The sequence below is a fragment of the Tamandua tetradactyla genome, chromosome 13, assembly GCF_023851605.1.
Source record: "Tamandua tetradactyla isolate mTamTet1 chromosome 13, mTamTet1.pri, whole genome shotgun sequence".
In the NCBI taxonomy this organism is placed as follows: domain Eukaryota; kingdom Metazoa; phylum Chordata; class Mammalia; order Pilosa; family Myrmecophagidae; genus Tamandua; species Tamandua tetradactyla.
In genome coordinates, this window is record NC_135339.1 from 60,461,393 (window position 1) to 60,479,134 (window position 17,742).

General features: G+C 35.2%; 1 protein-coding gene across 1 annotated transcript in view; it reads right to left on the minus strand.

The window, feature by feature from the left end:
- The window catches only part of HPSE2 (heparanase 2 (inactive)), a 771,963-nt gene that overhangs the window by 670,349 nt on the left and 83,872 nt on the right, over positions 1–17,742 (minus strand). The window contains exon 3 of the mRNA XM_077125704.1: positions 1,515–1,676. Coding sequence (XP_076981819.1) covers positions 1,515–1,676 — 162 coding nt within the window. The remainder of the gene's footprint in view (positions 1–1,514; positions 1,677–17,742) is intronic.

Below are 17,742 nucleotides of genomic sequence, written 5' to 3' on the forward strand. Positions count from 1 at the left end.
AACTCAATGGAACACTTGTGTTTTCAAAGATAATATGTCTTGAAGCTATGCTCTGAATCCACAGTTTAGGTTATAATTACACTATGTGTAATTATAATGTGGCCTTTCTATGCCACATTAGAGAACACAGGGTCTGATCCCTCAAATATGTGCCTAGAAAATATTATCAGGAAGAAATATATTTTATTTCCAATAACTGAATTGGAAAATACTGAATATATGTGCATGTGTACATGTGAGGCAAACTGAAGAAACTTGGAGAAAAATGTATATTCTATCTAAACATCTAAACTTAAACTCATGTCCACTAATCAATTTTGGGAAATAAATGTATTGACCTTAACTCACTTCAAAGTTTTCCCTCCTTAATGACTTGTGAAAGAGCAAAAAATGGGGCCTATACTTAAGAAATCCATAATCCTCTTCTCTTCTCATCAAAGCCATTTATAGCTGGCTTTCATCTTATGCTGTTGTTTTTTTCACCAGGTACAAGATTAAGATGGAACCATAGTCTTGTGCTTTTTAGAAATCAAAACTTTGGTTGCCACTCAGCAATCCCTGGTGAAATGCCAGGAACCCTGTAAAAAAAAAAGGTTAAAAATTTCCTAACTTGGAGTTTAGAAGAAAATAAGTGCAAGTTGTTCATAGCTTCTCAGACATTCCTTCTTTTTATTTTTAAAAATGTTCATGAAGAAGGGAAAGCACACATAATTTGTTAAAGTTTATTTGGATCAATATAGTACAGTCTGCCTTACATGCCCTTAAGAACACACAGTTAACTCGAATTGCTCTTATTAGTTCATCTAAAACCCTAATGATTCTCACATTAGAGTCTGCTATTACAATCTTTTTCAAAGCCTGAGAAAGGCATGCAACTCACATGCTCTTTACCAGAAAAGTTTGCAGGCAGCTCTGCTAAAAGTTGTTTCTCCTCAGCGCTCTGACAAATATTCACTTTCTTCCTAGAACCAAGGATGTAAGGGAGTATGGCTCAGTCTCACAGCCTTTTGCTCTTAAAAAGAAAATCAAATTCCCCAGATATTTTCAACCCCCATGAGGAACAGAACATTCTCAGCTCTGCCTGTGGAATATTATCTCTTTTACATTTCATCTTTATATTCACTGGGTTCATAGAAAGTGCATACACAGAAAGAGGGAAATAGCTGCTTCTTAAAAGACACCAAATTTAGTAATCTGACAAATCTACTGGCACACATCTCAAAATTAATATTTTTATAAAGCTTCCTTAGGATTTCATTGGTTCTATCTTTTGAGAACATACATACTAAATCACCTGTAACTACAAGGCAAAACACATCTGCAAACTACAAGAAACATTTGTTACATAAAGACAAAAGTCATCACAATTAAATAACAGGATATACTGGGTGAAGACAGATAGGTGTGGTCTCATCTGGATCCCACTCTACTGTCTTGCAAGCATCAAGAAGCTAACTGATAAAAGTCATAACTCTATGGAGCTCTAAGATTTCGGCTGACTCCAGTAACCTTACCTGTTAATATGAGGTTACTGTAAGTATTGGAGAATTGCTCTTTTAGAAGAACCAGATGCATCTGAGCTGCCTTTTCCCTTTGGAGCTCCAGCATAACATCAGGATGTTGGGCAATCTTGCAGCCTTTCTGTTTATCCAAAGCAACATCACTTCGAACAATGTCTACAAAAGGAAAGAAAAAAAGGCAGGTAGTAAAACTAAAAAACAAAAACATACAAACATTAAAGTCTTGTTGAAGCCAAAATAGTGTCAGAAGTTATAAATGAAACTACCAGCATTTTCTTTAGACTGAAGAGATTTAGAAGTAATAAACCTGAAGGGTTTCCAACTCCATGATGTATCCTGCAAGCTGTTCTGATCATTTCCCAATTCTGTGGAGATTTCTGTTTCTTAGGTCCTTCTGACTTCATTAAAGATTCCCACTCCTCCAATCTACTTCTCAGCTCACCTCCAGGACTTATTTATCTCTTTGGATCTTTCTTTAACACCTTTTACCATTCTCCATTGGGAAAATAATACAAGTTTATCTGACTCTAAAGGTACTTTTCTCTAACTTATGACATAGGATCAGGTGATAGTTCCAGCATGTGTCCAGGACACTTGGCCTATTTACAAATTCACCTCCCAGCCAGCCCACTCAGCTCAATTTAAAGTTGCCTTTAGCTATGGGATTCTCCTGCTATTTTTTACACACCTCTGAGAAAATAGCTTCATTCCAATTCAGTAATAACTCTTTCAACACAAAAAAGTATTTTGTGGCTCACTAACGAGAGCAAGAGGAGGTATATCACTTTGTATATATACCTCTTTCCCCATTATTTTCCCTTTAGTAATAGACTTTTATACTTCAGTATGATTTTCACTAAAAGCTGAAGTACTCTCCAAAAAACTTCCTTTCTCAAAAAGAACCATTCATCTAGAATACTTCCCAACTAGCAAGGAGCTTTCATGCCCAAAGTTATCTATTTTCACAAGTTAAAACCCAATGCAAAAAAAAAACAAAACAATGCAGCTGATTCTCATGGGGACAAACAATACCATAAGTAGCAATCTGAATGGCAATTCTAGAAACCTTCCATTTCTGGGCACAAACCGAAGAATTTTAGGAGAAAGAACTTAAAAAAACAGTTCTGGCATTCTGACACCAATGGTTTTGGAAGAGGAAAAAAACAAACGACCATGTTGATGGCACCAAAATGATATGTTAGCTCATTAAGCAACTCAAACACACCTAAGAGAAAATAGGGCTTGTGGCATGAAGGGTGGAATAATGTGCTAAACAAGATATCTTAAGGCCCATCAACAGAACCTTAAAAATGAAGCCCAGGTTGAAATACAATCCACTGATTAGGAGGTTTGGGATGATAATGTAGAGTGTGGCACAGAAAAATTGGCCAGATGTGGGAATGGTTCTCACTAATTCTTAGATGAAAACAAAGAGCTATTTGGAAATCATGCGGTATTTATGCATGGTAGAAATTCTAGATTGTGGGCAATAAACTTAAGTCATTTAACATAAGTAACTAATCTTTTAGGTTTTCTGAAGCTTGAACACAAAATTAGAATAAACCAACTCAAAGATATTCTTGTGTTCAGAACCATTTCCGAAAAGGCAAGAAGACTAACTAATAAAGTTTACACTTACTTAAATTACAAGCTGTCAAACTTTTTACTCACATTATCTCACTGAATCCTAACAACAATCCTTTCAAAGTAGGTGGCTGACCCAACTCTACCCACAACCCATCTCCTTTGTGTTCCTTTACTGTAGAGACTAAAATGCCAAAATATACAATCTCCAAACTTTTCTTGAAGAAGGAGTCACCAAATAACAGGGTAGTGGCCAATGAGCTGCAGACAAACATCCCTAAGGGACACTTCCCTTGCCAAATTAAAAGATAAAACCTCATTAAGAAAAAACTAGTTCTACCCTTTAGCCTTTTGGTCACTCCTATTCTTCAGGTCTAAAGCATAGACATGAGAGCTATAGTAGTCATTTTGTGACCATGAGGACAAAGGATTACACACAAAGGATGGTGGAACAGAAAGATGGACGAAGTCTAAGTCCCTAATGTCTGTTGCACTAGACGTCCCATTTCTTGATTTCTTGTTATGTGAGACAAATGCACTCTTTATATAAGCCAATGATAGTTAGGCTGCCTGTTTTTACTATGCTAAATGATAAAGAATAAATATTATTGTCCTTATTTTATATATGAGGAAGGTGAGGTCCATAAAGCTTAAGTGATTTGCTCAAGTTCACATAACATGACCAGTCCCCAAATCCAGGAATTTTCACAGTCAAGTACGGTGCTCTTTCCACAAATTCCAGAAGTTACTCCAATATAGAAACTCATGTGCTTAATAGTAGAGGGAAAGTAAACAATAAAAGTGGGAAACTAAAAAGAAAAAAACAAATTACACTATTATAGTAGAATGTCATAGATTGTCTAACTAGACATATGAAAAATGCCTTCCCAGAAAACACTATACAATTTGTATTAAAATATACTATAAAGAATGAAGTGGTGTTTCAATTATCCCAATATCTTCTGAAAGAAATCTAATTCATAAAGTAGAATACCTCCTAAACTCTCCATTTCCTATTCAATAAATTCATTGCTCAAAGGCCATAGGAAGCAACAGTGATTAATCAACATTATTCTAAGAAGAAGCTTTAAATAAAATGTCCACATATTCTTAATATCAATAAAAATATGAAAAGAAAACCATGGACATGGCTAAACACACGACCTAGACTTCAGAAAAGTACATTTCAAAAATGTTTGGGGACTAGATATTTATGTACAGATTTTCTTTTCAATTGTATCAATGATTAAGATTAAAAGAAAGCAAGATACTTATCAAAGATGTAATGCTCATAGGAAGAGTTAATACCATAAATGATAGAGTCAAACTTCAAAATTATCTTGGCAACTCAGAAACTTGGGCTGAATTCCCAAAGATGGAAGGATGTAGACATGAACACAAATTCCTGCTTGTATACTGAAAATTAATTATGTAAGACAGAAGCTCAAATACTTAAAATCTCATTATAATTTTTAGGTTTTAGTTAAATACAAGATTAATATAACTCAATTTATGATATTGCTGCCAAAAAAATTAATGCAATCTAAGACTAAATTAATAGAAGCAGAACATCCAGAATACAGGATAGAACATAGCTGTATGCATTCCATGCCACTCAAAGGTGGCATAGTAAGAGTTTGGAATCAAGCAGACTTTGATTCAAATTCTGATACAGTTGTTAGCTGTAGAAGTGACAGATAAAACATATCTCTGAGTCTCAAATTCTTCACCCACTGCTATTGTAAAAATATGTGAATCATTTGCCACTATACTTGCCACATTGTAAGAAGTCAATAAATAATAGCTATTATTACTATTGCCATTAGTATCCTATTTGTGGTATTGTATATATTTTCAGATATAACAGTCTGAGAAGGAAACTGGTGATGTAGCATGCATCGAAGTAGCAAGATGGGAAGTAATTCTCATTTTTTTAAATTAGAGTTGAAAACAACAGTATTTTGAGCCTGGCAGATCAAAAACTAGAGAAGACTTGCTTTCATAGAGAAGAGATAGTTGACTTATTCTATGCAAATCCAGAAAGCCAAATATTAAAGGAATAACCAAAAGACAAATATACTTTTCAGCTGCATATGAGAAAATGTTCTAATAACGTAAACTGTCAAATATGGAAAAGGGCTACTTGAGGATGGAGTGAGTTTCCCATTCTTAGAGATATTCAAGTAGAGACTGACACAGGCACAACAGAATAATTCTAGCATAAGGATTAAAACCTGCCAGGCACAGGGTTATGTACTTTCACCTACATTATATAAAGCAATATAACAGGATGGTTAAAGGCACAGGTTATGAATTCAAATATATTCAAGTTCGGATCCCAGCTCTACTACTTACTATCTGAGAGTTCTTAGACAAATCACTAAATCTCTCAATGTCTTTGTGTATTTTTAAAAATAATAATACTAATATACTTTTAATGAGCTTATCACTGGCATCAGGATTTATTAGACACTCAGACAAGTATTAGCTCTTTTAGCAGTTGCTAAATAATAATATCAGATAATAATATCAGAAAGCTAATACTGGAGCATATTATTATTCCCTTAGATCATTTTCAACTTAAAGATTCTATGGATTTAGAAAAACTTGTGCTTTTCTTGTCTTTTTTGTTAGAGATAATGGAAAAAATAAAGATTCAAAGCCAGAAGACGTAGGCATGAATTTCAACTAATTTACCAAATCACCATGAAACCAAAAACTAATAACTTAACACTTTTGTGCTTCAGTTTCTTTTCTGACCTAGAAAATTGGAAAGTTAATGAACTGGATGATCTCTTGACTCTCTGCTTTCCCACTGGTAGCGGGAAAGTATCTCTTGCTGATACTCTTTATTTTTAAAGCGTGACCCAAGTACTTACAAATTTTGCTCCAAAAACATAGCTGTTCCTACATACTCTCCCCATCTCCCAAACGGATATACTGGAGTTGAAAGTATTATAATGAAAATGATAAAAATACACTAGATGGGCTTAACAGCAGATTTGAAGTGTCAGGAGAAAGATCAGAGTACTTAAAGATAGATGAATAGAAATGACATAATCTGAAAAACACAGAGAGAAAAGATGAAAGAAAAATAAGCAGAGCCTCTGAGCACTGTGGAAAAAATGAAGCAATCTAACATATGCATAATAGCAGTCCCAGATGGAGAAGAGAGAATAAGAGGAGGAAAATTATTTAAGAAATAATGACTGAAATATCCCAAATTTAATGAAAATCACTAATCCACAGAATCTCAAAAAAACCAAGTGGAATCAATAAAAAGAAATTCAAATATAGACACATTATAGGAAAATGGCTGAAAGTCCAAAACAAAAAAGAAATTTTAAAAGCAGGGTAGGAAAAAAATATATCTTATAAAGGGTACCAGCACTATAATCAATGGTTGGCTTCTAATCATAAACAATGTAAGTCAGAAAGAAGTGGAATAACATATATAAAGTGGTAAAAAAGAAAATTTCTGAAACCAAGAATTCTATACCCAAATTCTATATCCAGAATTCTATATCCAGCAAAACTATCCTTCCAAAATGAAAACAAAACAAAGATATTGCCATATTTTAAAAAAAAAAAGATAATAGAATTTGTTGCTAACAGATCTGCAATACAAGAAATATTAAAGGCAGCCCTATGATACCAGATAATAACTCAAATACAGAAAGAAATAAAATGGTAAATATGTGGCTAAAAAAAAATACCATACCTCTTTTATACTCTAAGTTTCTTTAAAACACAAAAGACTATATAAAGAAAAAGCATGTATATTTATAACAGATATAGATACAATACATAGAATAAAATTGCACAATAAAGTGGGTAGATAAAGGCGTTATGTTGGAGCAAAGTTGTTATAATTAAGTTGGTATTAACCCAAATTAGATTGTGATATGTTAGGATGCATAGTGTAATCCCAGGAGCAACTACTAAGAAAAAAAAATCTCAAAATAATATACCGGAAAAATCAAATGAGTACACTAAGAAAAATTGTTTAATACAAAGAAGACAACAAAACAACAAAAGGAATATAAGAAATACCTGAAATAAATAGCAAAATAGCAGACATAAATTCAACCATCTCAATAATCGCAGTAAATGTGAATACACTAAAAACTCCTATTAAAAAACACATAATACTGAGTTTTAAAAAGCAAGATGCACATATATGCTGTTGACTAGATTCTTTAAATTCAAAGACACAAAGAGATTTAAAGTAAGAGGATAAAAAAAGATATACTATGCAAACAGTAATCATAAGAACTGACACAATTATTTTAAAATGAGACAAAATTGTCTTAAAGACAAGAAATATTAATAGAGGCAAACATGAATATTTCATACAAATGATCAATACATCAGGAAAATAGAGCATACATAAACGTATGTGCACCTACATGAGAGTTTCAAAATACATGAGGCAAAATCTGACAGAACTGATAGGAGAATTCAACTTAAACTTGGAGATTTCAATACCCCACTCTCATTAATTAATATTACTAGACAGGAAATCAGAAAGGGAATTGAAGTTTGTGAAAAATACTATCTACCAACTTGATCTAACAAGTGTTTATAGAACATACCAAACAACAGCAGTGCATACATGCTTTTAAAGTGTCAGTGGTACATTATCCAGGTCAGACCATATGGTTGGCCATAAAATAAGTCTCATACTTTCAAAAGGATTCAAGTCATACAAAGTAGTTCTCTGGTGACATGACAATTAAATTAGAAATCAATAAGAGAAAGATACCTAGAAAACCCATACAATTAGGAAACAAAAAACAAAACATCTCTAATTAATCTATAAGTCAAAAAAGAAATCACAAGGGAAATAAGAAAAATTCTTAACTAAATGAGAATGAAAGCACAACATCTAAAAAATTATGGGCATACCCTTTCCAACATGAAAAAGTTAGAATAGCCATAGCCTAAATACCCCTAAAGAATGGGATAGAAAGATCAAACCTGATGGTGGAGTTATACCATCATCATATACCAGAGAAGACAGGGTTTAACAAACGAAGATGATCGCTGAATCACTAAACTGATATTTCTTTTAGTCTCCAGTATATTAGAGTAGCTAGAACTAAAAACCTAAAACTGTGGAATGGTAACCCATACCAAACTCTGAAATCTCTTCTACAACTAATTATTGTGCTGTGCTTTGAAATTTATTGCTTTCTTTTATATGTTATTTTTCCGAAAAAAGAAATTTAAAATGTTGATTGTGATGATAAAAAAAAAGTATTCCTTCTAGCCTCCTATATTCGGGAGCAAGAAAAATCTGAGATGATGATTTGGCAGTGCATGACAAACTCTGGGATCTGTCCTGTAACTGCTTGTTGAAGAGTGCTTTGAAAACAATTGCTTTGTATATATGTTATATTGTACAATAAAAATAGTTTTAAAAAAAGAAAAAAAATAGAAGTGTTCCTATGTCCACAGTTTATCAGTTTTACAAATCTCAGAATGTAACATTTGGTGAGTAGAGAAAAGAAGCCAAATCAGTGAAAGCAGGATCCCCCTTGTATATGACATATCTAGATTTACCACATCTGGGAGTATTCAGTTAGGGTTTTCAAAGAGCCCAGCAGATTTTTACCTACTTTCATAACCACACCATCTTCTCAGGCTCTGTATGTTTATTTTGGGTAATAAAGCAAAACACTGAAGCTTTCCTCAGTTTGATAGAGTCTATAAAAAGTCTTGATATGGCAAGAATAATTTGGACTGAATCAACATATTTAGAGAAAGTTGGAATATTTGCACCTGGAAACGAGTAAGAGGGAAAATGAAGGCCAGATATCCAATAATGTCATAACATAATTTTAATAGACATTTAGCACCCAAAAGAGTTCATTCCAGGCAAAACACATTAAGAAATATACTATCTGAGACTCCTTGATATATTGCAGAACATTATTTAAAACAATTTATATAAATAAACTCTTCTAAATTTTTTTGTTTCAGTAATAATTTATACTCAAAGTACTTATGGAAAATTCTAAATAATTAATAATTATGTATATCTATTGACAATTACCATACTGGGAATTAAAACAGTATAGTTGTAAATATTTATTTACTAAAAGTAATAAATTCTTTATATTTTAATAAAAAAAAAATTTATGGGAAGAGCTAAGAGAGACATTTATAGTCCCACATAGCAATATTAGAAAAGACATATTAAATCAATAACTTAACTTTTCACCCCAAAACTACAAAGCCAAGAAAAAACTAAACACAAAGGAAGCAGAATAAAGGAAATAATAAAAATGAAAATGGATATCAATGAAAGAGAAACAATATAGAAAACCAACAAAATAAAGAATCACTTCTCTAAAAAGATGAACAAAATTGGACTCCTGGGAAGATGGAAGAATAAGATAGGTCGAGTTCACCCCTGCTCTAAAGAACAGCTAGAGAAGGGATGAAAAAAAGACCAGGAAAGTGATTCCAAGGTTTAAGTGACCTGGGAGGGTCTTCCTCACCACACAGGGAGGCCTGGGTTGAAAAAGCAGAAGAATTGAGATGCAGAGAACTGGTGACCGGCTAGGCAGTGCAAATAGCATAGTGTGACTATTTCAAGACAGAGGCCTGAAGCCATCAGGAGTGCACGGACAGGAGATGGGGAGAAGGAAGCACCAGCGTAGAGTCCCCGATGCATGCACATACCTGCAACTGCAACCTGTCACCAGATGGTTCTGTCCCTCCCCATGCCCAGCATCTTGCTCCATACCTCTCTGGCAAATACAAACCTTTAGACAACTGAAGGAAATCAACTTCCAGAGTAACCCTATCAAGATATTTACATGTCATGAAGACAACAGGATTAACTAACCATATGAAGAAGCAGACAGATACAGTCCAGTTTAATGACCAAATTAAAACACCAGAGGAGACACAGACTTTGGAACAACTATTCAACGGTGTTCATATAACTTTACCAAATAAAATCAGTGGGATGGCTAATGACATTAAAGAGATCAAGAAGACACTAGAACAGCATAAAGAGGACTCTAAAAGAATAAATAGAAAAATAGCAGATATCACAGTATTGAAGATGCTGTAGACCAAATCAGAAATATACTAGAGACACACAACAGCAGATTTAAAGAGGAAGAAGAAAGGATACGTGAACTAGAGGACAAGACAACTGATTTTAAACACACAAAAGAACAAATGACAAAAAAGATGAAAAACTTTCATTGGACCTCGGGGAAATGATGGGCAAAACAAAGGGCACAAATATAAAAATCGTCTGTGTTCCAGAAGAAAAGAGTAAAGGGCTAGGAAGATAAGTGGAGGATATAATTAGGGCTAGAAAGATCAGTGGAGGATATAATTAGGGAAAACTTCCCAACCTTTATAAAAGACCTATATCTACTACATACACAGGAAACCACATTAGACTGAGTTTGGACTACTCAACTAACACTATGGAGGCGAGAAGACTGTGGTATGGTGTATTTAAGATCCTGAAAGACAAAGATTTCCAGCCAACAACACTGTACCCAGCCAAACTGTCCTTCAAAACTGAGGAAGAGATTAAAATTTTCACTGACAAAGGCTGAGAGAATATGTCAACAAGAAATCAGCTCTACAACAAATACTAACAAAAGTTCTGCCAGCTGAAAAAAAAAGTCGGGAGAGGGAGGTCTCGAGGAGGACACAGAATTGAAGAGTACCAATAAGAGTAACCTATAGGGTAAAAAAGAGAAAGATGGAAAAGAACATATAGATCTGAGAGTAAAATCCCAAGGATAAGATGGTGGACTCAAAAAATGCCTCTAATAACTTTGAATGTTAATAGACAAAACCTACCAATTAAAAGATACAGACTGGCAGAATGAATTACGAAATATAATCTATCTATGTGCTGCTTACAGCAATCATCTTAGATAAAAAGATAAAAATAGATCGAAAGTAAAAGGATGGAAAAACATGTTCCATGCAAGCTGAAACCCAAAGAAAACAAAAGTAGCTATACTAATATTAGACAAAATAGACTTTAAATGTAAGGACATCCCAAGAGACAAAGAAGGACACTATGTTAGCAAAAGGGATAATTAACCAAGAAGAAATAAGAATCATAAATGTCTATACTCCCAATCAAGGAGCTCCAAAGTACATAAGACAGACTTGGCAAAACTGAAGGGAGTGATAGATGTTTCAATAATAATAGTAGACTTCAATACACCACTCTCCTCTATAGACAGAACAAACAGACAGAGGATCAACAAGGAAATAGAGAAGTTAAATAACTTGATATATGAATTAGATCTAACACACATATATAGGTCATTATACCCCAAAATACCAGGATATACATTCTTCTCTAGTGCTCATGGAACATTCCCCCAGGATAGACAACATGCTGGGGCACAAAATGGTTCTATATAATTTTTTAAACATTAAAATTATTCAAAGCACTTTCTTTGATCACAGTGGAGTAAAGTGGAAATCAATAACCACCAAAGAACAAGAACTTTCACAAATATATGGAGATTAAATAACACACTCTTAAACAATGAGTGGGTCTAAGAAGAAATTGCTAGAGAAATCAGTAGCTATCTGGAGATGAATGAAAATGAGAATACAACATATCAGAACTCATGGGATGTGGCAAAGGCTGGGCTGAGAGGGAAATTTATTGTCCTAAATACCTATATTAAAAAACAAGAAAGAGCAGAAATTGAGGCTTAATAGAAAACCTGGAGGAACTTGAGAAAGAACAGCAAATGAACCCCAAAGCAAACAGAAGAAGAGAAATAACAAAGATTAAACCAGAGATAAATAAATGGAAGAACAAAAGAACAACAGAATCAATAAAAACCAAAAGATGTTTCTTCGAGAAAATCAGTAAAATCGATGGGCCACTAGAAAGTCTGACAAAGAAAAAAAGAAAGATGATGCAAATAAACAAAATCAGAAATGAGAGAGGGGTCATTACCACAGACCCTGAAGAAATAATAAAAAAAAAAATCATAAGAGGATACTATGAACAACCATATGCTAACAAACTAGACAGCTTAGATGAAATGGACAGATTCTTGGAAACACACAAATAAGCTACAATGACTCAAGAAGAAATAGATCTCAACAAATCAATCATAAGAGATTCAATCAGTCATCAAAAAATCGTCCTACAAAGAAAAGCCCAGGGCCAGATGGCTTCACAGGGGAATTTTATCAAATATTCTGAAAAGAACACCAATCCTGCTCAAACTTTTCCAAAAATTTGAGGAAATAGGGATACAACCTAACTCATTTTAGGAGGCTAACATCATTTTAATACCAAAACCGGGTAAAGATGCTACAAGAAAGGAAAACTACAGGCCAACCTCCCTAATGAACATAGATGTAAAAATTCTCAACAAAATACTAGCAAATCAAATCCAACAGCACATTAAAAGAATTATACACTATGAGGAAGTGGGGTTTATACCAGGAATGCAAGGACAGTTCAACACAAAGGAATCAGTTAATGTAATACAGCACATTAACAAATCAAAAGGGAAAAAATCATATCATCTCAATTGATGCTGCAAAAGCATTTGACAAAAATTCAACATTCTTTTCTGATTAAAAAAATACACTTCAAAAGGAAGAATCAAAGATAACTTACTCAACATGTTAAAGGCATATATGAAAAATCCATAGCCAGACATGACCAGTACTCAATGATCAGAGGCTGAAAGCTTCCCCCCTAAGATTGGGAATGAGACAAGGATGCCCTTTGTCACTATTATTCAACAATGTACTAGAAGTTCTAGCAAGAGCAATCAGGCAGGACAAAGAAATAAAAGACATTCAAATTGGAAAGGAGGAAGTAAAACTTTCATTATTTGCAGATGACATACTACACTTGGAAAGCACTAAGAAATTTACAACAAAGTTACTTGACCTAAAAAACAAATTCAGAAAGGTGGCAGATTATAAAATTATTGTGCAAAAATCAGTAACGTTACTATACACAAGCAACGACCTAACTGGGGAGTCGATTAAAGGAAAAAATCCATTTAAAATAGCAACTAAAAGAATCAAATACTTAGGGATGAACTTCACTAGAGACGTAAAGGACTTGTACACAAAAAACTACATGGCATTGTTAAAAGAAATCAAAGAAGACCTAAATAGGTGGAAAGACATTTCATGCTCATGAATAGGAAAGCTAAATATAGTTAAGATGTCAATTCTTCCCAAATTGATCTATAGATCCTATCACAGTGTCAATCAAAATTCCATCCACCTACTATGAAGGCTTGTAAAAGTTAGTTACCAAATTCATCTCGAAGGGAAAGAGACCCCAAATGGCTAAAAGCATCTTTAAAAAGAATGAAGTGGGAGGATTAACACTCCCCAATTTTAAAACTTATTATAAAGCCACACTGATCAAAGCAGCATGGTACTGGCACAAAGATAAAAGTATTTACCAGTGGAATTGAATCGAGAGCACAGAAATAGACCACCAAATCTATGGTAAATTGATCTTTGACAAGGCCTACAAATCCACTGAATTGGGACAAAATAGTCTTTTCTATAACTGGGCATGGGAGAATTGGATATCAATAGCCAGAAGAATGAAAGAGGACCTTTACCTTATACCCTATACAAAAATTAACTTAAATTGGATCAAATATCTAAACATAAGAACCAGAACCATAAAGCTTCTAGAAGAAAACGTAAGGAAACATCTTCAAGACCTAGTAATAGGACAGCTTCCTAAACTTTACACCCAAAGCACAAACAACAAAAGAAAAAATGGATAAATGGGAACTCCTCAAAACCAATGCTTTTGTGCTTCAAAAGATTTTGTCAAAAAGGTGAAGAAGCAGCCAACTCAAGGGGATAAAATATTTGGAAATCACACATCAGTTTGATGTCCTGTATACATAAAGAAATCAAATAACAACAGTAAAAGAACAAGCAACCCAATTATAAAATGGACTAAAGATATGAACAGACATTTTTCTGAAGAGCAAATATAGATGGCTAAAAAGCACATGAAGAGATGTTCATTTTCATTAGCTATAAGGGAAATGCAGATCAAGACTACAATGAGATATCACTTCACACCTATAAGAATAGCTGCTATTAAACAAACAGGAAACTACAAATGTTGGAGAGACCGTGGAGAAAATTGGGACACTTTTGCACTGCTGGTGGGAAAGTATAATAGTACAGCCACTATAGAAGACAGTTTGGCATTTCTGCAGGAAACTAAATATCAAGTTGTCCTATGACCCAGCAATACCACTACTGCTGAAAGCAATGACACAAACAGAGATTTGTACACTGATGTTATAGCAGCACTATTTACATTCACTAAGAGATGGAAACGATCCAAGTGCCCACCAAAAGACAAGTATATTAACAAAATGTGGCATATAAATATGATGGAATATTATGCAACAGTAAGATGAAATGAGGTCCTTGAGGATGAGCCTTGAGGAAATAATGCTGAGTGAAATAAAGCCAGATACAAAAGGACAGATACTGCATGACTCCACTTCTAGGACCGTGGTAAAAGTAAAATCAGAGGCTTATAGTACAGAATATAGGGGATCTAAGGATACACAGAAGCTTGAGATGGGGGAACAGTTTGTTAATGAGGTTGAACTTAATGGTAAGGGAATAAAGAGAAATGAAGGTTATTCATTAGTGGGTCAATAAGTAATATTACCATATTGAAGGTGAACATGATTGAAAGGGGTTGTATAGGCTCCTGTGTCCCACCAATTAACACTACAAATATAAATAAGTTCTTGCATGAACTACTGCAAAGGTATGAATCTTGTACAAAGAGTGTATAATTTCAGGGTATGGGGGGAATGATATTGCATGCTCTGGGCTATGTTTAACAGGAAAAAATCAACGGTAGCACAGTAATACTAGGGGTAAATAATGGGGGGAGGGACAGGGTTGGGGGAGGTTTGGATTTTCTATTTGGTGAGAGTGTGTTTATTGGCTATCTTTCTCTTGGGAACAATGAAATTATCTAAAATTGAGAGTGTTGATGGACTGTTGACTTTGACATTATACATAAGGCCCAGTAGATAGAGATGGCTGAAAGGTGCACTGACTGAGAAGTAGATTGGCGGATGAAGGTGTAAATCTATAATCAAACACGGTGCTGCTGCAAAAAGGAACGAAGTTGCAAAGCATACAATGATATGAACGATTCAGCGGGACATTTGATAAGGCAAAATAAGCCAGAAACAAAAGAGCAATTATGGTATGATCTCATTTAGAAAATACGTATAAGAAAATTGGGACCTAGATTATAAACTCTTATAATAGTCACATGTAGTCCAGACTGGTAATTTTGAGGGGCTGTTTTATATATGTATAACCTGGTATTTAGAGATAAGAATGAAGCCAATCAAGTAAGGATTAAGGTAATTGAGAATGTAGGGGTAAGGAAGACATTGCCTGTATTTTAAAACTTCACCTACTCTTTGAGACCAAAGGAAGAAAGTTTTATTATGTCCAGAGTCTAGGTTTTCTGTAGCATATAGCCTAACTCAACCTGTCTGGATAATTGTTTATCTACTTAAACAATCCAAACACAGGGAGCCCAGAATAAGAATGAGTGCCTTTAATTCTATTCAGCTTAATGTAATGCCTGGATACACCCCAGAGTACGTTAAGCAGATAATCAAACAGTATAGTCAAAGTATTGAAGGATGAGAAAAACATTTTGGAATTTTTAAACTTTACCACCAGGGAAACCCTGGATACCGTGCCAAACATTAGGGACACCCAAATCAATAGACCAAGCCCTTGATCTTGAGGCTTGCTCCTGTGAAGCTTATGCAGTAGTGGAGAAGCCTAGCCTAAGAGTACCTCCAGAGGACCTTTTTTGTTGCTCAGATGTGGTCTTTCTCTCTCTAAGCCCAACTATGTAAGTGAAACCATTGCCCTCCCCGCTATGGGGAGCATGACATTCAGGGATGAAAGTCTTCCTGATGGTGCGGGAGATAACCCCCAAGGATGAGCCTGGCTCCAGCACTATGGAATCAACAGTGCCATCCTGACCAAAAGGGGGGAAAGAATTGTAACAAATAAGGTTATCAGTGGCTGAGAGGCTTCAAATAGAGTCGAGAGGCTATATTGGAGGTCACTCTTACACATGCTTCAGTTAGACATCGCTACCTGTCATAACTTGCCAAACACCAATTGAAACCATTTCAGCCAATCCTAAAGATCACCTAGGGCAATATATAAGATTACATCAAAGTTCCATGCACTAGGTTAACTTTCCAGAAACCTACAATCTCCAAATGGGTTCCTGGACAAGATAAAGTCCTGAAATGCAGAGAGGCCAGCCCTTCCATAATCTCAACTAATTCCATTCCCCATCCCATATTATCAACAGCCTCTTCCAACATGAAAAAGTTAGCATGGCCATAGCCCAAATACCCCTAAAGAATGGGAGAAAGATCAAAGGTGATGTTGGAGTTTTACAGAGAAGGTAGAGTTTAACAAATGAGTATGAGTGTTGAATCATTATACTGATATTTCTTTTAGCCTCCAGTACCTTACAGCAGCTAGTAATAAAAACTAAAGTTGTGGAATTATAACCCATTCCAAACTCTGAAATCTGTTCTACAACTAATTGTGGCAATGTACTTTGAAATTTATTGCTTTTATGTATATATGCTATGTAAACAGAAGGAGTATAACAGAGAAGATAGGATTTAACAAATGAGTATGACTGTTGATCATTGTATTGATACTTCTGTTGGTCTCCAGTGTCTTGGAGCAGCTAGAAGAAAAAGCAAAACATTGTGGAACAGTAACCCATACCAAACTTTAAAATCTATTCTATAACTACTTGTTAAAACATACTTGGAAATTTATTGCTTTACTGTATATATGTTATATTTCACAATTTTTTTTAAAGTCAAAAAAATACATATATATGAACTAGCAGACTTCCAGGAAGATGGCTGAATAGAGAAGCTCAAGATTAGCCCTACTCCATGGAAAAGTTAAAGGGACAGGATGGCGAATGAGGTGGAGATTCAGGATTGTGGCTGACCTGGGAGAGCCTTCTGCACCACATAGGGCAACCCTACTTGTAGAGGCAAAAGAACTGAGAGGCAGAAAGCTGGAGCCTGAGGTGGTGGTGTGGAACCTGCAGGAATGCACGTACGGGAGCCAGAGACTAGGAAGTAAGCCAGGCCATGTTCCTTGGGCACACTACCTTCACCAGCACAGCCCACTGAGCAATGACTCATCCCACACCCCATGCACCCAAACTCCATAGCACGCTCCCATTCCCCACATCCCAGGTACCACTAACCTACAAGCCTCCAGTGCACATATCTGCCCAACACCTCCACCCAAAGTACAGCCCAACCCCCCTCTCTCGCACCCCTCCCGAGCACTACCTCCACCTCCCTGTTCCTGCAAGCTGTTGCAAGCACATAAAGACTGAAGGCACTAACCTCCATACCCAGGCTATCCCTGCCCCCCATCCATATGTTACACAGCCTCACTCCACCCACCCTGAGCTCTGTGCATCAGTTTATGGCACTCCTCAGCCCACACATGTGCACAGGACTCAATTATGTCATTCAGCTCTGGGACCCTCAGATTACAGAAGTCTTAGAAC